Source organism: Crocuta crocuta, unplaced genomic scaffold (genome assembly GCF_008692635.1).
Source record: "Crocuta crocuta isolate KB4526 unplaced genomic scaffold, BGI_CrCroc_1.0 scaffold433, whole genome shotgun sequence".
Lineage (NCBI taxonomy): Eukaryota > Metazoa > Chordata > Mammalia > Carnivora > Hyaenidae > Crocuta > Crocuta crocuta.
The window spans coordinates 1,094,100-1,118,628 of NW_027530001.1; the positions used below are offsets into that span (position 1 = coordinate 1,094,100).

At 35.6% G+C, this 24,529-nt stretch overlaps 1 protein-coding gene across 2 annotated transcripts in view; it reads left to right on the plus strand.

Moving 5' to 3' along the window:
* Positions 1-24,529, plus strand: part of PRKCI (protein kinase C iota) — a 71,820-nt gene that overhangs the window by 26,642 nt on the left and 20,649 nt on the right. For both annotated transcript variants that reach the window (XM_077763666.1, XM_077763667.1), the window contains exons 3-8: positions 7,705-7,794; positions 9,887-9,937; positions 13,315-13,400; positions 14,991-15,131; positions 17,852-17,906; positions 19,109-19,167. In XM_077763666.1, coding sequence (XP_077619792.1) covers positions 7,705-7,794; positions 9,887-9,937; positions 13,315-13,400; positions 14,991-15,131; positions 17,852-17,906; positions 19,109-19,167 — 482 coding nt within the window. The remainder of the gene's footprint in view (positions 1-7,704; positions 7,795-9,886; positions 9,938-13,314; positions 13,401-14,990; positions 15,132-17,851; positions 17,907-19,108; positions 19,168-24,529) is intronic.

Consider the following 24,529-nt stretch of genomic DNA (forward strand, 5'->3'; position numbering starts at 1 on the left):
AAATGGTATGTAATGTTCTGAACCCAGTATCCAGAGGTGGAATGACAGTGGAAACGTCTGGTGGGAACAGAATGAGTCCAGATCTATGACAGACTCAAACATTGGGGAGAGGAGTGTTGTGATGCTATCTCAGGCAAATGTTAAAGGTTGCCAGCCTTGGTTTTATGCTGTATAGATTCTTTCAAGTGTGGCGCACTGAACTGAGCAATATGCTGGGATACCTAATATAATAAGTGTTACATATGTGTTTTAAGTTCTGCATTTTGTCAGATTATTTTATAAGTAATTGAATCTTACATATTTATTAAATACTTGAGGCCCAATGCCCAAATTTGGTTCTTTCTTTTTATAGGTAAAAAGAACATGCAGATGCACTGAAAAAAATACTTGATCTGCTGATTACAATATATATATTTTTTATTACCTTGAAATTCATTGATCTGAGCGGATCTCATTCTGGTGGTATGCTTGTTTTAGGATATGCATTTGTACTTTAGTAATACAGTAGGCTGTCAGAAATAGCTTTTCCTTCTACCTTTGTTTCATGATGACTCTTCATGGAATGTTTTACTTCTGAGTTATGTGTCCTGCTTTATCAGGCATTAAACAGTTGGCTCAAAAGGGTGATACTTGAACCACAGACATTCATTCCAATAAAAATAAAATAGATTTGAGTATGTGTAATGTCAAGAATTAACTCCTGTTTTCACACTTCCTTGTGATTATTCACAAGTGCCGATTGCTAGGTAAATACTGCATGCAGATACTTTACCTGGTCTGGGTTTCAACCAACAGCAAGAAGGTCCTGGTCTGGTAAAAAGACAGTGTCTAGCAGAAGGGAAAGATTGATTTTTTAAAATATGGTTATAATGATACTTTTTTTAAATTTTAAATTTTTTGTTTTTTAGAGAAAGAGAGCATTGCAAGAGGGGAAGGGACAAAGGGAGAGAGAATCTCAGTCAGGCTCCACGGCCAGCAGAGAGCCCAATGTGGGTCTCAATTCCACGACCCTGGGATTAGGACATAAGCCGAAATCAAGAGTCAGACACTCAACTGACTGAGACACCCAGGTGCCCGTGGTTATAATGATATTTTTAACAATAATTAATTCCATTCATGGCATTTAATCAAAGTACAATAATAAAAGTCACATGTATAATGGACCAAGCATACTATGAGTTAACTTTAAATATATGATCTTTAGTTTGCCCATCATCCTCACAATATAGGTAATAGTCCTCTGTAGATATATATATATATCTACACACACATACATACATAGATCTATATACATATGAATGCCATATATTCCTCATTGTTTAAAAACAATGTGAGGTGAGCTGAAATGTATTTAAAAGGTATTGGTTTCCTCACCTGGATAATTGGAAATGAAGTGTTAATTAAATCTCAGACTCCTTCTATTTCTAGAATTCTTTGTATATTTTATTATTTAGAATTAATTTACTTGGTGCGCCTGGGTGGCTCAGTCGGTTCAGTGTCCGACTTTGGCTCAGGTCATGATCTCGCAGTTCGTATGTTCGAGCCCCGCATTGGGCTCTGTGCTGACAACCAGCTCAGAGACTGGAGCCTGTTTCAGATTCTGTGTCTCCCTCTCTCTCTGACCCTCCCCTGCTCACGCTGTCTCTCTCTCTCTCTCTCCCTCTCAGAAATAATAAAAAAAAATTAAAAAAAATAGAATTAATTTACTCAACCAGCTTCTTTGTCTAACTGAAAGAATAATTTACACACTTATTTATGTGTGAAATTTTCATTATTTTTTATATTGCTTTTTTTTGACTTAAACTTAAATCTACTTCTGTAGAAAATTTTTTTAAATCTATGTCAAAAATGAAATGTAATTATATTGACTTTCACTTTCATAAATGTGGCAAAATGGAAGACATTTGTGTACTAAAAAAGTGAGTCTGTGTAAATGAATAATTTTATTTCTTTGAGGCAAGCTAAGACAGATTTTGTTTTTTACTAGAATGTTACTTTATTATCAGACTCACTTTTATAAAAATACTGCAGTAAACATTTTTTCTAAAACAGTTGCACTGAGATATAATTTATTATTTAAAGTGTGTAATTCAGTGGTTTGTAGTATATTCACAGAGTTGTGCAACCATCACTGCGATCAATTTTAAAACATTTCATCATCCAAAAAATAAACCCCATGGTCATTAACATTCACTACCTATTTCCCCTTAAGCTCTTTACCTTCCACAGCCCTCAGATATAGGTAACCACTGATCTACTTCATGTTTCTACAGATTTGCCTAATCTAAACATGTCATACCAGTACTTATTCAATTTTGTTGGACATTTGGGTTATTTCCACTCTTTGGCTATTAATAATACCGCAGTGAACTTTTGGTTTCAACTTTTTGTGTGGACATAGGTTTTCATTTCTCTTTCATATACCAAGAGTGGAACTGCTAGGTCATATGGTAACTATGTTTCATCTCCTAAGGAGCTACCACTGTGTTTGCTGAAGTGGCAGCACTATTTCACATTCCCACCAATAGTACATAAGGATTGATTCTAGTTTCTCTGCATCCCCACCAACACTTGTTATTTTCAGTGTATTGAGTGTTAATCCGAAAATGGTTTATCTGTGTAACATGGTTGAATCATTTTGACCTATTTTTCATCTAGCAACTTTAAGATACCAATAATACCACGTTATAAAGTGAGTATATGAGAGAACTAACCTTTCTTTTATGTAGATAATGCTCAAATCAGAAAGTATACTGGAAGAAAAGATTTCATCCATAGTAAAACATAGATTTTGTTTTTAACCTAGGAATAAGCTTTATTTTTTTTTTAATTTTTATTTTTTTATAAATTTGTGGGTTTTTTTAATGTTTTATTTATTTCTGAGAGAGAGAGAGAGAGACAGTGTGAGCAGGGGAAGGTCAGAGAGAGGCGGAGATACAGAATCTGAAGCAGGCTCTGGACTCTGAGCTGTCAGCACAGAACCTGATGCGGGGCTCGAACCCACGACTGTGAGATCATGACCTGAGCTAAAGTCAGATGCTTAACCAAGTGAGCCACCCAGGTGCCCCTAAGTTTTAATTTTTTAAATGTTTATTTATTTTTGAGAAAGAGAGACAAAGCATGAGTGGGGGAGGGGCAGAGAGAGACACACACACACATACACACAGAATCCAAAGCAGGCTCCAGGCTCTGAGCTGTCAGCACAGAGCCTGACATGGGGCTCAAACCCATGAACTCTGAGATCGTGACCTGAACTGAAGTCAGACGCTTAACTGACTGAACCACCCTGGCACCCCTATCTAGGAATAAACTTTTAAAGAAATGTGTAGAAACCATATAAAGAAAACTAACTGTGAATGAATAGGGTGAGGAAGAAGCATCATGTAAAATGAGAGCTCTCTACAGATCAGTCTGTAAAGAGCATGATCCCCCCAAAAATTCCTAATAGGATTTTTTAAAAACTGACCATTTCATCTGGAAAAATAAACAGGAAAATTCTGAAAAAGGAAATGTAAAGAGGGAAGACTTTTCTTAATTTTGTGTGTTGAAAAATTACCATCATCCTATATATGAGAGTGGTAACAACTGACAAAATGTTTGTAACATTTACAGAGGATTATTATCTCTAATATAAAGTAAGTCAAAAAGAAATAGATGAAAAATCTACTTAAAGAGGTGTAGATAGCTAATTCATAAATGACAAACAGGAGGCTCCTGGGTGGCTCAGTCAGGTAAGTGTCCAACTTCAGCTCAAGTCATGATCTCCCTGTTCATGAGTTTGAGCCCCATGTCGGGCTCTGTGCTGACAGCTCAGAGCCTGGAGCCTGCTTCAGATCCTGTGTCTCCCTCTCTCTCTGCCCCTCCCCTGCTCTCACTCTGACTCTCTTTCTCAAAAATAAACATTAAAAAAATGTATAAATGACACAAAAGCTCAAAAATTACTAATAATCAAAGAAACAAAGATTTAAAAAGAAGACATTTTCACCTGTCAGGTTAGAAGATGTTTAAAATTTAATGATTACTTGTGGGGAGTTAGGATAGATACACTCAGTTGACTGTGTTTATGGTAACCTTTTTGGAGTTACTGTCATTCCAAATTTTGGAATAGTCAAAATTTTGTTTTATTTTATTTTTTTTACAAATAGTTTATTGTCAAGTTGGTTTCCATATTGGAATAGTCAAAATTTTAAATGGGCACACTTTAAACCAATTAACCCTACTTTTAGGAAATTATGAGACGTTATTCAAACGTACAAATACTTCAGTTCAAGAATATTTACTGTATTACTAATAAAAAAAGACTGAAGTACTGATACATGCTACAAATGGATGAAACTGGAAAATATTCCAAGTGAAAAAAGACAGACATAAAAGATCACATATTATGTGATTCCATTTATGAAATGTCCTGAAAAGGCAAATCTGTAGATACTGAAAATAGATCAGTGGTTGCCTAGGTCTGGTAATACGAGGAGAGGTTGGGTGGAGATGGGGACTGACTGCTAATGGGAAAGGAGGTTTTTTGAGGAGGTAATGAAAATGTTCTAAAATTGATTATATAGATAGTTGACAGCTCTGTGAACAGACAACCATTATATACTTCAAGTGGGTAAATTGAATGCTATGTGAATTATATCTCAATAAAGTCATTATTAAATATCAGGTTATCTTTAGGCTTTGCATAAAATGTGAACTATTATCCCCTTAGGTAAGGCTATTCAGAAGAAGTGGCATTTGTTCTGGGTCTTGTAAGATTTCACAGAATTTCAGGATTCAACTTAAAAGGTGGTAGTAAGGTGTTCGTTACATAACAAATCACCTCAAAGCTTAGTAGCTTTAAAAAACCCACCATTTTATATTTTTCTTAATGAATTTTTTTTTTGGTGGGGGGAGAGCACAAGCAAGGGAGAGGAGCAGACAGGGAGAGTGAGAGAGAGAATCTTAAGCAGGCTGCATGCCCAGCAGGGAGCCCAACACAGGGCTCAAACCCAGGAACCATGAGATTGTGACCTAAGCAGAAATAAAGACTCAAATGCTTAACTAACTGAGCCAACGGGCACCCCAATCCCACCACTTTATTTCATAATCTCTCACACTGAGTTGGCTGGCTCTGCTGGTCTCACACGAGGACTCTCATGCAGCGGTAATCATATGGCAGCTGGGTCTGGAGTGACATGGAGGCTCACCCAGGACACAGGCCTAGTCGGTTCTCCCTATCTGTGCAGCCTCATCACGGTGAAGTGATATCTTGTTGATTTTCATTTTCTTACTGATGAGTGCTGTTGAACATCTTTTCATGTGCTCATTGGCCATTTGTATATCTTCTTTGGAGAAATGGGCATTTTTCATTACCTTGCCTGTGCTTTTGGTGTCATATCCAAGAAATCATTGCCAAGTCCAATGTCATAAAGCTTTCTCCCTATGTTTTCTTCCATGAGTTTTATACTTCTCATTCTTACATTTAGGTCTTCGATCAATTTTGAGTTAATTTTTGTTAACGGTGTAAGATAAAAGTTCATCTTTATTCTTTTGTATTTGGTCATGTTTGGATATTTTATAGTGAATTCTTGTTAGTTTATAGGTTTATAATGGTTTTGTGGTTATGTTAAGGAATTTTAATCTAGACTTACAAGGATTTGTTCACAATGATATGGTGGAAGGGAATGAGTGGGTATGTAGGAGGAAGCAAGATTTGGTAATATGTTTGAAAAATTCCAAAGTGAAAAGTTAAAAAAGAGAGTTTGTAAACCAGGAGAATGGTGTTTAGAAACTTAGATGCCATTCTATTCTGTAGATGGGCAATAGGGAACTTTGTTAGATGCTATACAGAGATCAATTAGAATAAAGACAGAAAAGATGCTGTAGGTTTTAGCAGCTCTTTTCATGACCTGGGATATAGCAGTTTAGTAGAGTGTTTGGACTAAAACCTGATAGCAGAATTTTGAGACATTCATGGAAGAGAGGAACATGGGGAAAGTAGAGTGGGGTCACTCTTAATGTTAAGAAAACTTATTTCTAAAAATTTTTTAATGTTTATTTTTGAGAGAGAGAGTATGAGAGGGAATGGGGCAGAGAGACAGGGAGACACAGAATCTGAAGCAGGTTCCAGGCTCCGAGCTGCCAGCACAGAGCCTGATGTGGGGCTTGAACTCAAGAACTGCAAGATCATGACCTGAGCTGAAGTCAGAGGCTTACCGACTGAGTCACCCACGCCACAAGAAAAGTTATTTCTAGAGGCAGCTGGGTGGCTCAGTCAGTTAAGTGTCTGACTCTTGATTTTGGCTCAGATGATGATCGCACAGCTTGTGAGATGGAGCCCTGTATCAGGCTCTGTGCCTACAGTGCAGAGCCTGCTTGGGATTCTCTCCCTCTCTCTCTCTCTGCCCATCACTTGCTTGCATGTGCGTGTGCTCACTCTCTCGATCTCTCAAAATAAGTAGATTTTAAAAAGTTATTTCTAATAAATCTAAAGGATTTATTATAAACCTGTGACTTAAAAAGTACAAAAGAAAAGTATGAAGTCAAAAATCAAAGGCCCTACCCTATACTTTTCCCCTTCTTATCCACCCCCTTCAGTTTCAGTCAGCAGTTTGCTCTTGAGACGTGTGGCTGCTGACTGAATGGAATGGCAACCTGAGTGTGAGGGAGATTGTTGAGAGGGAGACTCAAACGTGCCTGTGCCTAAGAGCTAGTGGAAGGAAAGAAAAAATTGAAATGGAACTGAAAGGGCTAATGGGATAAGGCCCAGGAAGATAAAAGGAAGAAATTCAGTAAGGTAATCTCCCAAATTGGAGAAAGGTACAGAGGCACTCATTTCTTTGAGACTGGAGGAAAGGAGATGGCTTCATTTTTCTTAAGCAATAAACGTAATTCTCTACTGAGAGTGACTGAGGTTTGGATGGGGTTGGTGGCGTCTTGTGTGTGGTAGCATTTGGTGCGACCACAGGAATGAGCAAAAGCATTGCAGTGTGGAGGACCCAGCTCAGGCCCCAGCTGTGATCTAAATGACTTTTCATTGAGGAATGCCATCATTCAGGGAGTCGTGCCATCTCATTGTTTGCCAGGGATGACTCAGTTCTTTGGCTGGTAGACTAGGAAGGTGTTTCTTCCTTCATCTTTCTGTGTATAAGTTTACTAAAACTATGCCTTTACATTTAAAAGCAACTCAAATAGGACCACTCTTCATTCCAGAGTACTTTAGTAGTTGTGCTTCCTTTCTGTGAGCCTCTTGAGCAGACTCTCAGGTGAAGGAAAAATTTGACAGAATGATTACATGGAGACCTCTAACCGACCATATTGTGGCAATGGAACCACTTTCACTTCCTCCTTTAAAGAGGTAACAGAAAGCTTGTCCCTGGCAATTAGTCATATTGTAGTGACAATCCAAATGTGGTCAGGGTAGGCTCTGTTTGCTATATTTCGAATATACTGTGTATGTTACTGAGAATTAATTGGCTTGTATGTATCAAATTTGGTATCTATGAACCTCATGCAATATTTTTTTGGAAATAGAAATGGAAGTTATGTAGCTACTTTAGAGAATAGAATTTTAAATATCTAAAGATGTGTGCTTGTCAAGTATTTCTCTATGTATATATGTAGTTGTTTTTGCTCAAGATTTTATGTAATGGAAATTGTTTACTAAACGTCACATTTTAGAGAATTTAAAAAGTGAGCTTTACTTTACTTTTTATATTTTTTTAGGAGACCCGTGTACAGTATCATCTCAGTTGGAGTTAGAAGAAGCCTTTAGGCTTTATGAGCTAAACAAGGATTCTGAACTCTTGATACATGGTAAAGGAATAGTCATTTCTTACTCTTTTTAGAGCTATAATTTAAAAAAAAAAACAACCCTATATTCTTGACCATTTTAAAACATCATCCTGATGTCATTTTCTTAATTTCTATCCCCGATTGCTCTGTAATTGTTCACATTCAGCAGTTTCTCAAATGCTAGAGAAAATAAAATCATCTTATAATCTTGGGAAATTTGTTATTTAGTTATGCCTTCTTGGATATTACACTGATCATCTCTCAGTTTTCACAGCAAAGTGTAGGATAGAATTTAAAATTGAGTGCCCAACAGTATTCTCTAAGTCATTCCCATGCAGTTTTGTAATGTATGCAAATAATGATCTCCAATGTGAAGGTATCTTAAGTGTCCTGTCTTTTATTTGAAGGTTAGCAGTGAAACTATTTATATAGTTATAGAGATTATATTACATAGTTATCTGCAAGCCTGCAAATTACATTGTGGGACAGAAGAAGAGAAGAAACTCAGCCGTCATGTAACTAGTGCACTGTAGACCTAGTTATAAAATCTAGGTATTCTGGCTCCAAATCTATGTTTTTTTCATTCTACTGTGCTACTCTTCAAATTTTGCATGTAATGTAGAACCCCTTAATATAGCGCATTTAATTGCAATTCATTGGCAATATTTCATGTAACATTTTGGAGACCAGACAGACTCTTTAAAACTCCAAACAAATATGAATCTCCCATAAGAATAATGAGTCAGCACCTTGTTATTCCCTTGTACCTCTCTTTACAATGTGTTTTTTTAAAGTGAGGAGTTTAATATATCTTCAGAATTTGACATAGTGACTCCCAAAGGGATCCATAATCTAATTTGTTGAGATCCTAGCAGAGTTTTAGGGGTCATCCATTTTTGGGGTCATTTCGTTTTAGAATAAAACTACAGTGAATATTTAAAGAAGTGATTGATCAATGATATTAAATAGTTTAAGTTTTGTTTTCTTTTCTTTTGAGAGAGAGAGCATGCACGAGCAGGAGAGGACCAGAGAGAGAGAGGGGGAGAGAGAATCTTAAGCAGGCTCCACACACAGCAGAGTCCAACACAGGGTTCGATCTCATGACTGTGGGATCAGGAACTGAGCCGAAATCAAGAGTCGGATGCTTAGCCAACTGAGCCACCGAGGCACCCCACTTTCATTACTTTTATACCATATCACAGATCTCTTTTTAGAAATTGGCTTATATTTCAACTTTTAAGAATATATTAGCGGGGTGCCTAGGCTTAGTTCGTTAAGCATCCAACTTTGGCTCAGATTATGATCTCACAGTTTGTGGGTTCAAGCCCTGCGTTAGGCTCTGTACTGACAGATAGGAGCCTGGAGCCTGCTTCGAATTCTGTCTCCTTTTTTCCGTCCCTCTCCCTACTTGCACTATCCCTCTTTGTCTTTCAAAAATAAATAAACATTAAAAAAATTTTTTTTAAGTTTACAATGTACATTTAAAAAAAGAATATATTAGCAACTGTGCTTCCCATACTCTGTGTACGTTATTAAGCCATGTCCTTTTGTATATTACAGACTACAACTAGTAGTCTAGTTCATATACTATGGCTCTATAGTCTGTCTCTTTAGAATGATGGCCTGAATTAGCATGTTTATAAATTTATAGTTTCTAAGATAAAATTTGTATTTTGTTGGATTGGGTACATGTTAATATTGTAAATTTATTCTTAAATTTAGTATATATACATCTTTTGAAAACTGTAATGGTTTATATTCATATTTGTATACATTTTTGTAATTTAATTTTAATTCTTCATTGTAGCAAACTTGACACTACAACAGAGATTTAAGGAAATAGTTTTTCTAAGGACAAGAAAATCAGTAATGTTAACAGGGACTAGGATGAAAAATTTGAGTTTCTGATGCATTTGTGTTTAGATGTTCACTTTCATAAAAACTTGGTAAAACAGATCCCTTGAAAAATTATTATTGACCATATGCTAAGTGTCTTGTGTTAAGAGAGAGTCAGGTTGAAATTTGGGTCAGTTTTTTTATATTAGAATTTGACATTATGTATAATTTGTGTGTTTTAAATATGCTGTATTAATTTTAGTTTATTTTCTTTCAGTCTTCCCCTGTGTACCAGAACGTCCTGGAATGCCCTGTCCAGGAGAAGATAGTGAGTGTGTATATATTCATATTTTTGAGGATAGAGTTATTTATGATACAGTGGCACAAGTGAAAAGAAATCAAAAATAGAACTTTTAGTCCATTTGATTTCCTTTCCATTCTTCAGTCTAATTTAGAATATCTTAGCAACTGCCTAAACTCTACTTTTCCCAGATCAAAATCAGGCAGTCCTTAGTTACAAGTTACTGACATAAGTGTCTTTTGCACATTTGAAAAGAAAATTAAGTTAATTCTATCGTGTTTCATCCTGGTTTTTTAATTTTGGAAAATTTCAAACCTTTGGAGAAGTTGAAACAACTTTGAAAACAAAGGTATCCTTTGCCTTCGTTCACCAATTATTAACATTTTCTGTGTGTCCTGTATCTCTGTATCTGTATGTGTTCACGCATAGGCATAGATGTGTATACATAAGAAACATGCTTGTTTTATTTTTATTTTTTGGTGTACTATTTGAAAGTAACATGATGCTTCATCTCTAAATACTTGAACATGTGCAGTTAGAAATTGTTAGAGATCTTCTTTTGAATATCTAAGCTGATGGTTCCCATTAGTGAGAGAAATTGAAAGAGTCAAACAACTATTTGGTCTGATGTAACTTAAATATACAAACTTATATATAGTCATAAGTTACTGCTTTTGATACCTTGTATAATGTATTAGTTGTAGATATTACTCATTTTCACTTGTGGTTTCTGCATTTACCCATGACTTTAGAGAGAATAGTGGTAAATGTTTTCCTTTGAATTAAGTGAAATAGTTTTAAACTTTTAGTTCTGTGACTCTTCCTGCAACTTGGTGAGAAGGAAAGATTAAACAGCTGAGTGTTTGTATATACAGTTGAACAGGGGTCATATACTGTATAAGAAGAGGGAGAAACATAAGGAAGTAGGTAGACCCTTGAAGCTCTAGTGAAAAATTTAGTTTTGGATTCAGTTAATATTTTGCTGGAGTTTCAGTGGTGGATGGACCAAAGACAATGTAGGCTGCCTTTACAGAGCTGTTGGAGAGGCAGCTAGCTATGTTCTTCGTCTCGTCCACATTTTTGAAAGACTTGCTATTGCAGCAGGTCTTGGTTCCAGAGTTCCATCTCCAAATTGATTATGGGTCTGTGGCACACTTTCCAGATAAAATAATAATTTCCTAACTTTTCACTATATTTCATCTTACATTTAAAATTTGCTGGTGGGGATTTGATACCACTTCTCCCCCAGTATAATAAATGTTTCTAAACTAGAGCATGGAGGAAAATTAATAACTATTAATATGATCTCTTGGCTCATTTAATTCCTCAGCAACATTAATATGTTTAAATTTAAGGTATATCAAGTTGTAGTTCATGAAAGCTTCTGAAATAGGATTTTTTTTTAGGTTAAGATCTTATTAATGGAAACTTTCTGCTTTGGTTACTCCTAACAGAATAGATAAATTAAATAAAAACATTTATATTTAGGGTTCTGTATTATGCCACCTTAAGATTTCTAATTCAGAGGATTTCGACTGGTCTGTTCTATCTTAATTTTAAATTAAGTGCTACATCTGCTTTAAAACATGAGTTTAAAAACCTAATGGAATCTTTCCACAGTATTAACTATCACTGTGGAACATTATTATTAATAGACAATTTATATAATATACAATGTATATACAATGACACTATATACTATATTCTATTAATATATTCATTGTATACAATGAATAGTAATTCAATGAATATAATAGTGTACGATGAATATACTATAAATAGACAATGGATATAATAGTGATTGATTTAACCAAAATTATACAACTGGATTAGATTTGATCTGGTGGAACCTCTTAATCTGTTCAGAAAAAGTATTATATAAAAACTATTGGGTTAAAGATTATTGGAGGGGTGCCTGTGTGGCTCAGTCGGTTAAGTGTCAGACTTGGGCTCAAGTCATGATCTCACAGTCTGTGAGTTTGAGCCCTGCATCAGGCTCTATGCTGACAGCTTGGAGCTTGGAGCCTGCTTCAGATTCTGTGTCTCCCTCTCTCTCTGCCTCTCCCCTGCTTTCTCTCTCTCTCTCTTTTTTTTTCTCTCTCTCTCTCACTCACTCAAAAAAAAATTAGAAAAAAATTTTAAAAAGATTATGGGAGAAGTTAATATACCTGTGATTACAAAACGTCCCTTATAGAGAGCACCTACAAAAAGTAAAATGTACCTTTACAATGAAGAGAACTAGGAATCACTGCCTTTAACAGAGTGACTGAACACTAGTAAGTGGGAGTCAGCAGTCTGACATTTGTCTCTCTCTTAATGTGATACAATAAGCAACACATATCACCTATGTGTTATTTTTGCCTAAAGTATTTAATACTGATTCTAATGAGGAAACAGACAAATCCTGAATGTAGGACATAACATAAGACAACTGGACTCTTGTTAAAAAAAAAAAAAAGTCAATATCACGAAGAGTAAACAACAGCAAATATGGCACTGTGAATATTTCAGCATACATTAAAGAGACCAAAAAGGTATAGCAACCAAATGGCAATGCTTGAATCTTGGTTGGATCCTGGAGAGGGAAAAGAAAGCTATGAAAGACACTCTGAGGACAAATAAGGGAATTTGCATATGAGCTGTATATTAGGTGCCAATTGAATTAATACTGATTTTCTCAATCATGGTAATGGTATTGTGCCTAAGTAGAAGTAGGGGAACATCCTTAATCTATGGCAGTGGATATTTAGGTGCTTAAGGGTGAAGTGGAATGTCTGCAACTTACTTTTAAATGATTCCAAGAAAAAAAAAGTGTATAAAGTGGAAAGCAAGTGGGGCATAATGTTAGTAATTGGCAAATCTATGTGAAGGATGCAGGTGTGTATTGTTCTATTTTTTCAACTTCTCTGTGGGCTTAAGATTCATCAAAATAAAAGCTGGGAGAAAATTAAAAAACACGAAAGCCGAAATGGTTATTCCAGCATTTAAAATTTTTTTTTTAATGTTTTATTTATTTTTGAGAGAGAGATAGAGACAGCATGAGCAGGGGAGGGTCAGAGAGAGAGGGAGACACAGAATCCAAAGACAGGCTCCAGGCTCTGAGCTAGCTGTCAGCACAGAGCCCTATGCGGGGCTCGAACCCATGAACCATGAGATCATGACCTGAGCTGAAGTTGGATGCTCAGCCGACTGAACTACCCAGGTGCCCCTATTCCAGCATTTTTACTCCATGGGCTTTGTTTTCATTTAGTCCCTTGATGAATCTATTTTAGCTTTTTACTTTCAGGTTTTTATCCAAATATTTTTTTTCTTGTAGTGAAAAAAAATCACAGACTTAATTATAAAAAGACTTTACTCACACTTGCTCTTCTTTTTTCTTTTTTTAACTTTTTATCTCTCTTCAGAATCCATCTACCGCAGAGGTGCACGCCGGTGGAGAAAGCTTTATTGTGCAAACGGCCACACTTTTCAAGCCAAGCGTTTTAATAGGGTAAACCACAGTTTGTTAAATGTTGATAATTTGAGGTATCTATTTTTCCCTCACTACTGTGAAGGAAAGATAGCCTTGTTTTCATTTTTAAAGGAGTAAGTAGAGTGACAACATTCCCAGTTTCCCTGGGGGCAGTATCCCTGTTATCTTGAGGTGATTTAAAAAAAAAAATTTTTGAATGTTTATTTAATTTTGAGAGAGAGAGACACAGAGACAGTGCAAGCAGGGGAGGAGCAGGGAGAGGGAGACACAGAATCTGAACCAGGCCCCAAGCTCTGAGCTGTCAGCACAGAGCAGGATGTGGAGCTCAAACCCATGAACTGTGAGATCATGACCTGAGCCAAAGTCAGTGCTTAACTGACTGAGCCACTCAGGTGCCCCTTGATGTACTTTTTAATAGCCTCTCCTTTCTTAAAAATGCTCCAGAGTAGATATGATTAATTATATGGTTACCCAAGCTAAAAGAAAGTTGGCTTTTTATTTTATTTATTTATTTTTGAAGTTTATTTATTTAGAGATAGAGAGCATGTGCGCATGTGCTTGTGGAGGAGGGGCTGGGAGAGAGGGGGCCAGATTATTCCAAGCAGGCTCCGTGCTGTCAGCACAGAGCCTGATGTGGGGCTCAATCCCATGAACCATGAGATTGTGACCTGAGCCAAAATCAAAAGTCAGATGCTTAACCAACTGAGCCACCCAGGCACCCCGAAAGTTGACTTTTTAAATATAATGCCAGACATCCAGAAAATAAAGTTTATTTTGTAAACCATTTAATGCTGTAATTTTAACTTTCACTGTTTTGAATATAGTAATTGCAAAACACTTAACTAACTTTAACTATGTATCAGGTGCTTTTCCAAATGCTTGACATATATTAACCCATTTAATCTTTACAACAACCTTGTAAGATAGGTACTATATATTTCTATTTTATAGATGAAAAAACTGAGGTGTGGGGCAATTTAGAAACTTGCCCAAGGTGACACAGCTAGTAAGTGGCAGAGCCAAGGTTTGAAAGAAATCTGTTTCCAGTAGTCCATGTTTTTCACTGCTCTTGAACTACAAATATATGGACCCCATTTCCATTGTAAAACTAGTGCCATGTTCTGAATTCATTAATGTAAATAAAAGCCACCACCTGAGGTTTCCAAAAATCCTTTTTCCACTATCACTAATATTTGAAAAGCTTGAAATAAACAATTACTTTAGGTGTTACTCTTTAAGAGAGCAGGGCTTTGGTTTGACCTCTGAATATTCTGGAAGGTTTATGTTTGTTTGGAAGTCCTTGCATAGCTTTTTCTGCTATATGGTTTTCAAGTTTAATTCATTTTTACTATTTTCAATATTCTGAATTTATGTGAAGACTAAAAATTCTTTAACTTAGAAAACAACATGCTTGCAAATTTCACTCTGCAAACAAAGCTCTTTTCTGTTTATTCTCTATCATAGCTTTAGAAAAGTTACATATGATGAAGGGAATTAAGTTAGAGAAGAAAGCCATTTATTTTCACTATTTTATGAGCAAACTGTTGGCAAATGATTATGACTGTCTTTTGGTTAATAAAATACTGTTTGTTGAATTACTCTTTCCAGCGTGCCCACTGTGCTATCTGCACTGACCGAATATGGGGACTTGGACGCCAGGGATATAAGTGCATCAACTGCAAACTCCTGGTTCATAAGAAGTGCCACAAACTTGTCACAATTGAATGTGGGCGGCATTCTATGCCACCGGTAAGACACAACTGTCTCTTTTAAATAGGGCATTTTCAGTAACACTTCTAGAACAGAGGGCTAAAATCCAGAGGTGGTAAGGAATCCGAGTTCAACAGTGTTGTTACAAAATGTAACTTTACGGTCCAGTTGACATAAGGTGAGTTTGGGAATTGTTATTACAAATTTGATTGTAGTATATAGGTAACTTCTTTATTTAATTTGCTACAAAATCATCTGGTCTAAATTAGGAAGAGATAGGGAAAACTACTTAAGAGACTTTTTCTCTTCTCTGAGCCAAACTCATTAGTTTGTAGCTCCCATTGTTCTGTAGCATCCACAATAAGAAAGATCAAGTAAGAAGAATCAGGAATCATGTTGGCTATTTAAAGTTGAGAACAAACTGAAGGCTGATGGGAGGGTGGGAAGGGGGTGATGGGTGTGGAGGAGGGCACTTGTGGGGATGAGCACTGGGTGTTATATGGAAACCAACTTGACAATAAACTATTTTTTAAAAAGTGTGAGATTACTAGGCAGAGAGTTTTTGAATTAAAAATTCTTATTTTCACTTTTTATTTAAATATGCAATTAAAACCTGTTGGTTTTAGAAAAAATAGAGAATACAGATGAATAAAGAAAAATTAAATACAAATCCCTCATGAGGGGCACCTGGAGGCTCAGTTGGTTAAACATCCGACTCTTGATCTCACCTCAAGTCTTGATCTCAGCATTGTGAGTTCAAGCCCTGCATTGGGCTCCATACTGGGCATGAAGCCTACTTAAAAAATAAAAATTAAATTAAAAAATGAAATAAAATAACCACCCCCCCATGAAATTTACTATCTAAGGGTAATTGTCTTTTGGTGTATATTCTTTTCTTTTTTCTTTTTCTTTGCAAATTTATATGTATAAACATTTGAAATTTTTCCATGTAGAATAATGGAAAAGTTTTAAATATATTTTAAAAGTAGATATAACAGTGTAATGAACTTCCCTATATCAATCATCTGGCTCCAACTGGTATCAACTCATGACTGATATTTCAGCTACAACCTTCCCATGTGACCTGCTCTTACCCTGTATAATTTTGAAGCAAATCTAAAAGATAAGGGCTCTTTTAAAAACAAAGAAACAAATTCCTTATATCAAATATTCATTCAGGCAGTGTTAAAAATTTCAGTTGCCTCATAAATGTGAAAATTTTGTTTTTATGGTTTTCATTCTGAATTAGGATCCAAATGAAGTCCATATTTGCAGTTGATTGATATGTGTCCTAGATATTTTTTAACTTACTGATGCTTCCATCTCTCTTATTTTCCCCCCTTAAAATTTAAATGTAGAAGAAGTTATGTTGTCATTTCAAGTGTTACAGAATTTTCCTCTTTGCTTCTCCATGGTTATGTTTAAAATGTTTCCCTGTCTTCTTTATTTTCTGTATGTTATAGTTGAATCTATAATTAGATTCTGGGTTTTGGTTTCTGTAGGTTGTTTCTGAGACTGCTTCATAGAAGGTGGGGTGTTTATTCATCAGAATGTGCATAGTGTTTGATTTAGTCTCATTCTTTTACATTTTAACAAAAGTGAGATCATATATATACTGTTTTCAACCCATTTTTCTCACTTAACTACATATTTTGGTCATCTTTCTATATCTGTCTGTCTATATCCTCATCAATTTTAGCATAATACTTTGTTACATGTCTGTGTCATGGCTTATTTAGTATGTTCCCTGTGGTTGAACATTTGAGTTGTTTTCTGAATTTTCCTATAAAGAAAATCGTGATGAGCTTTCTGGTAAATAATCTTATTATTTCCTTAAGGATCCATAACTAGAATTATTGGTCTAAAGGATATGCATTTTTAAAGAGATCTGGAAACATCTTTCTAAATTGCTTTCTAGAATGAGTATACCATGTTTATTCATGGTACCTTCTTTTGGATGTTGTCTTTAAGACAGCCTTATAATTGCAATGGTGTAGGGATGCCTGGCAGGCTCAGTCAGTAGAGCATGTGACTCTTGAATGAATTTGAGCCCCATGTTGGGTGTAGAGATTACTTAAAACAAAATATAACAAAACAAAAAACCTCTAAAAATAAGAAACTATAACTGTATCCTTCTCAGGTTTACCCTTTATTGCTGGTATTCATTAAACCTGGGTCCAAGATTAATGAATTAGTAACATTTTAGTTTGAATTAACATTTTTCCTAAGGTTATTGGCAGTTAGTGGGTTAAGTCACTTTCTAGAGGATATTTCTTTTCCTTATTTAGATCATTGGCACCTTTGGGAATCTTCAGAAAAATGGGAATCCCACAAAATTTTAGCTGTATACACCATTTTGAAGTCTATCTCTGGACTCAGCTGAGGAACTTACATACTAATGATTTCTTTTGTCAAAGATGTAAAGTGAATGTATGGAGCTCGAAGGAAGAATAGATAGTGTAAAAGCGAAACAGATGAGAGTATATAGAAGTTTAATTTGATTTCTAATTGATGGTCTGAAAGTTTTCTGTTTCTTCTGTTATCTGTAAAATGTGACTAATGTTACCTCATTCACAAGAATATTGCATGGTTTCATATAATTAAGTTTAGTAAACACAGTTGTCACTTATTAAGTTGTGTTTTTTCAAGCTTAAATTTTAACATGCTGTGTCTCATCAAAATGTTGTTTCTGAATTTATAGAGGTATTGGGATTTAAAAAGAATCCACTAAATTACTATATGTTTGGGAATGTTTGTAGGAACCAATGATGTCCATGGATCAGTCATCCATGCATTCGGACCATGCACAGACAGGTAAGAATTCCACTGGGACTAACCATTGTTCATCAACAAAGTAGCATTTAAAGATTTCTTTAGATGACTCTTTCTTTAACTTAAGCTTAAAAACATTTATGTTGTTGCTGAAAGAAGTTAGGTTACCATATTTAGCGATGGTGTTATCAGTTACAATATCTAACATATACCTGTGGCATTTTAAGAAGACAACTATGTAAATTACAGCAAATAACTCTTCTCTAATGCAGGTAAATTTCTTCTGAGACCTTTTTAAAGTTCAGCAAATCTAGTTTTTTCAATAATGGAAACATCCTGATTTTGTGGGCCCGTTGACTCTGTTCAGGTGATCTGTTTCTTATTAAAAGCTTTATTATCAGAAGTAGAAATTATGTAAAAGATCCAGAGATGTAGTATAGGAAGTTCAGAAAAGATCATGTGAGTTCATATGTCAAATAGATACACAGAACCTTAAATATGTATCTGGGAAATTTGGAGAGCAAATTCCCAGAGAGCTCTGGGAGGGGGCATAATGATCTCAGAACAGTCAAGAAAAGGAAGAGGAGGGAGTTTTTCTGGAAGGATGGAATGTAGTCTCTTGTTCACGCAGTCCATGAAATGTGTGCTTTTTTTTTGTTTTGTTTTTTGGCTCCAAGTAGCTTCAAGGAATAGAAGCCTGTAATCCAGTTTTTGAGTGTGAAGAAAGTGAGAAGTAAAAACTAAAGGCCCCCATCTCTATGCCTTTGTCATACTAAAATAATTAAGGTTTATGGAATCACCCTTATAAAAGAAATTGATTATTTGTGAAGTGGAGAAATATTTTTTAAAAAACAAAAATATTTGTTGAAATCAGTACTTGGCTGTTAATTGGTTGTTGCTGTCTACTCTCATTAAAGGTTAGGATTTAACTCATAAATACATGCAATTTATTACTAGCAGGACAAATATTCCATTTTAAATAATGAAAACTTTGGGGCACCTGGGTGGCTCAGTCGGTTAAGCATCTGACTGTTGATCTAAGCTCAGGTCTTGATCTCAGGGTCGAAAGTTCAAACCCCATGTCGGGTTCTGTACTGGGGGTGGAGCCTACTTAAAAAAAATAATGAAAACTTATTCTGAAATAAAAACTTAAATCATGAGAACATTTTAAGTCAAGCTCCGTTAATGGGTACTGTTGTTTTTCTCCTTTTTTTTCTCTTTCCATGTTTGGATTGGATTTTCAGTAATTCCATATAATCCTTCAAGTCATGAGAGTTTGGACCAAGTTGGTGAAGAAAAGGAGGTAAGATAATTAGTTTTATTGTATATTACATTATCACCTTTTTATTAAGACTTGACAGTTTAAAAATATGAAAATTAGCTTGCTTAGATTTTAAATCAAAATGGTAAAATGCAGGAATGATTTTTAATGATGCTTGAGTTTTGCTCTGATTTAATCTAATAATTTCTAATTTCATTTAAACTAAATCTGNAAAAAAAAAAGAAAATCAAATTTAATACCATACAGTGATAACTTATTTTTAAGACAGCATAATCTAAAAATTATAATTTAATTAAAAATGAGGTTTAGAATACTTGGTAGTAATGTTAAGATATATTATAGATCTTTCCATATTATGGGCTAGTTGTTAATTAAAGTGTAAATGGTTAAGCATCTTCACTGTTATTATTTTTTCTTTTCTTTTTTTTTAAATGTTTTTATTTACTTCTAGGAGAGAGAGACAGCGTGAGCAGGGGAGGGTCAGAGAGAGAGGGAGTCACAGACTCTGAAATAGGCTCCAGGCTCCGAGCTGGCAGTCAGCACAGAGCCCGACGCGGGGCTCGAACCCACGAACCGCGAGATCATGACGTAAGCGAAAGTCGGACACTTAACCGACTAAGCCACCCAGGCGCCCCTGTTATTATTTTTTCTATTAAATGTTTTATCAACTTTTAAAGCAGTAAGTTCTTAATTAAAAATATTGAAAGTAATAAATTTTTTAAAAAAAGATTGTAGTGAAAAAGATTTAGAGGCACCTGAGTGGCTCAGTTGTTTAAGTGTCCAACTCTTGATTTCAGCCTAGGTTGTGATCTCACGGTTTGTGCATTCAAGCCCAAGTCGGGCTCTCCACTGACAGTGTGGAGCCTGCTTGGGATTCTCTCTCTCTCCCCTTCTCTCTGCCCCTCCCCCACTTGTGCTCTCCCTTTCTTTCAAAATAAAGAAATAAACCTAAAGGGGAAAAAAAGAGAAGAAAAGATTTATCATGCTTCACACCTTCCACTCCTGCTTTGACTTCTGAGAGGCAACTCTCTTTAATCATTTCTAGTTGTGTCTATAATGTTTGTACCTCTGTTTTTCAGTTTTCCAACTTCATATATTTAGGCCAGAAAGATTTTGTTCACAATACTTCCCCCTTTTCCCATCTCTTTCCAATACTTACTAGGTATATTATGTTTTTCTCTTGGTTACCTTTAAAAATACCCAACTTTAGGATGCTTGGGTGGCTCAGTTGGTTGAGTGTCCAACTAACTCTTGATTTCAGCTCAGGCCATGATCTCCTAGTTTGTGAGATCAAGCCCTGTATTGAGCTCTGCACTGACAACATAGAGTCTGCTTGAGATTCTCTCTCTTTCTCTCTGCGCCCCTCCCTGCCTTGTGCTTTCTCTCTCTTTCTGTCTCAAAAATAAACATTAAATAAATAAATAAATAAAATCCTAACTTTTTATTATGGAAAATTTCTAACATAATTAAAAGTAAGCAGAGTAGTATAGCAAAGCCCCTGTATCCATTACCCAGATAAAACAGTTATCAGTATATGGCCAGTGTTGTTTTGGCTGTCCACTTGCCTCACTCCTATATTGTATGTACTCCTGTATACATTTTGTGTTATCTGTTGGTTACATATTTAATCTCAGATCTTAGGTTTTTGTTCTGTTTAAGTCAACTTTGACTCTTTAGCCATTCTTTCTCTTTCTCTCTATTTTCCTCTTTTACCTACTTTATTATCTCTACATTGTCAAGGTGATTAATGTCTATAATCTGTCCTCCAACTGTAACTACATCTTCCATATTTTGTCCACAAGTTGAACGAATCATTCAAAAAGATTCCTAATAATCCTTATTATTCCTAATAATAAGGAACGAATTCTCTTTTCTTCTAGTTAATATTTCTTTCTGTTTGATCCTTGACACCCTTTTATAGCTTTTTGGGGTTTTTTGAGTGTCTCATTGTCTTTACTGTTATTATTTATTGGTTTGGTTGTTTACCCAAGACTCATTTGCTTTGATCTTCAAGATTTTTAATATAGTTTTAAGTTGAAGAATAACAGGGGCGCCTGGGTGGCTCAGGTGGTTAAGTGGCCAACTTCAGCTCGGGTCATGATCTCACAGTTTGTGGGTTTGAGCCCTGCGTCGGGCTCCGTGCTGGCAGCTCAGAGCCTGGAGCCTGTTTCAGATTCTGTGTCTCCCTCTCTCTCTGACCCTCCCCCACTCACACTCTGTCTCTCTCTCTCTCAAAACTAAATAAACATTTAAAATATTTTTAAAAATAAATTGAGGAATAACATAGAGTGAAGTACACAAATCATGAGTATATAGCTAGATGAGTGTTCAGAGTGGACACTGTGTAATGACCACCCAGACCAGGAAATAGTTCCTACTAATATCCCAGAAGCCCGACTTGTGCCTTCTCCTAGTCACTAACACCCCTTTCTCCCTATAAGTAACTATCATCGTAATGTCAGAAATTAATTTTGCTTTTTCCCCCAAACTTTATATGAATGGATTCATACAGTATATATTTTTTTGTGTCTGGCTTCTTTTGCTCAATATTGTGTTTGTGAGATTCAGTTATGTTTCAGGTGGTCATATTTCATGTATTTTCACTATTTTTTTCAATTTATTCTACCATTGATTTTCCCCCCTGATAGGAATTATTGTGATATGCTGGTATGAACATTCTTTTAAGTGTGAATTGGCACATATAAATAAACATTTCTGTTAGGTATGTAATTAGGAGTAGAATTCCTGAGTCATGTGTAAGTGAACTTTAGTAGATAATAACAAACAGTTTTCCAAAGCACTTGTATCAGTTTATACTTTCACCAATACTGTGTTTCACTGGCTCCACAAATCTTTGTCAACACTTTGTATAGCCTGTTGAGTGTGTAGTGGTAGCTCATTATAGTTTTTAATGTGCATTTCCTTGCTATACAATTTTCATATATTTCTTGGCCATTTGGGTATCATCTTTCATTAAGTATATTTTTTTTAATGAGTGGGCAGCATTTATTGTATTGATTTACAGAAGTTCTTTATTTCTTGACATTATTTAGCCTTTTATCAGCTATATATTGCAAATATATTCTCCCACTCTGGCTAGTATTTCTACTTTATTAATGATATCTCTTGATGAATAGATGTTCTTGTTTTGTTTTTGTGGTTTAGCAATGTCTGCTTTTTTTCTTTTATTGTTTATTTTTGAGAGAGAGAGAGATTGAGAGAGTGAGTATGAGTGGGGGAGCGGCAGAGAGAGAGGGAGACACAGAATCCAAAGCAGCCTCCAAGCTCTGAGTTGTCAGCAGAGAGCCTGACACGGAGCTTGAACCCACGAACCGTGAGATCATGACCTGAGCCGAAGTCGGGCGCTTAACTGACTTGGCATTATTTTAAAGTATACTGATTTTTATGTATTTGGGAAATTTTTTTTAATTTCAATCTTAATTTTGCTACAAATCAGAAAACACATTCCATGTGATTTCCATCCTTTGAATTTTATTGAAACTTGCTGAGGCCAAGCACATAGACCTTGGTATATATTCCATAAGTATTTTTAAATACTGCGTGATATGTAAGTGTTGGGTGCAGTGCTCTACACAGGTCAATTAGGTCAAGATTATTAACAATATTATTTATTCCCTGTTACTTCACTGACTGCTTGTTCTTTCCCTACCACAAGGTTACATTGTGGATTTGCCGGTTCCTTTTTTGTTTGGTTTTTGCTTTATGTATTTTGAGGCCATGTTATTAAGTACACAAATTTACAATCATACTATCTTCTATTGGATCAACCTTTTTTTAATCATGAAATATCTCTTTCTGTTTATAATAATGCCCTTTGCCTTAAAGTCCCTATTGCTCAAAATGTAATGACCTAAAACAACAAAATTTATTATGCCATGGTTTCCATGGGTCAGGAATTCGAGCATGACTTATCTGGGTCCTTTGCCTCAGAATCCCTTACAGTCTTGCAGTCAAGGTGCTGGCAAGGACTGCTGTTCTCTCAAAGCTTGACAGGGGAAGAAGCCGCTTCCATACTTCCTAATTGTTGGCAGGATTCTCTTCCTTGCCACATGGGCCTCTTTGTAAGGCAGCTCCCAACAAAGTAGCTTGCTTTATTTCATCAGAGCAAGTAAGCAGTAAAATTCAGAGAGAGTGAATGCTAGCAGAACAGGACTTAAAGTCTTTTGAATTTATTTTATTTTTAACTTTTTAAAAAATGTTTATTTTTGAGAGAGAGAGAGAGCGAGCAAGTAGGGGAGGTGTAGAGAGAGAGGGAGACACAGAATCCAAAGTAGGCTCTAGACTCAGAGCTGTCAATCCAGAGTCTGACACAGGGCTCAAACGCATGAGCCATGAGATCATGACCTGAGCCAAAGTTGGATGTTTAACTGACTGAGCCACTTAGGCGCCCCTCAGTCTTTTGTAACCTAATCTTAGAAGTGACATCCTATAACTTTTGCCATATTTTTAAAATTAGAAACAAGTCACTATATCTTGCCTATCAAGGAGAGGGGATTACACAAAGGCATGATTACTAGGAGGTGAGGATTACTGGGGGACATCTTAGAAGTCAGCCTTCCATAGCAGGCTACAACTATTTTGTCTTCTATTGGCTTAACTATAACAACTCTTTTGGTTAGTAATTACGTGGTATATGGTTTTTTATCCTTTTAACTTTTCTATACCTACACAATTAAGGTATGCCTTGTTAACATCATATCGTTGAGCTTTTTTCCCCCTCTAGTCTGCTAGTCCTTGGCTGTAGTATTTAGCATGCTTTACTGTTTGTGGAATTTTTACATTTAATGTAATTATATTTATAAATTATATATGTATATTATATATAATAATTATATAATTTATATATAATATATATTTATCATATAATAAATATATAATAAATATAATTACTGATTTGTGTTTAAATCCTCCATTTTACTGTGTTTTCTGTGTCTCACTATGTTATTCTTTTAGCCTTCCTTTGGGTTAATTATTTATTATTCCATTTTCATCTCTTTTAGCTTGTTTGACATTTTTTCTTTTTTAATTTTTTAATGTTTATTTACTTTTGAGAGGGCGGGGGGGAGAGGCACCGAGAGAGGGAGACAGGATCCAAGATGGGTTCCATGCTGACAGCAGTTCATGGGCTCGAACCCATGAACTGTGAGATCATGACCCAAGCCAAAGTTGGTCGCCCAACTGACTAAGCCACATAGGTGCCCTGCTCATTTGACATTCTTTTGCTGTTCTGTTACTAGATGTTCTAGAGACTGTGTCTTACATCCTTAATTTACTTAAATTCAGTGCAAATTATTAATAATACTTTTACCACTTCCCAGAATATTCAAAGACTTTTGAATACTTTAAAGTTACTTACTCTCCC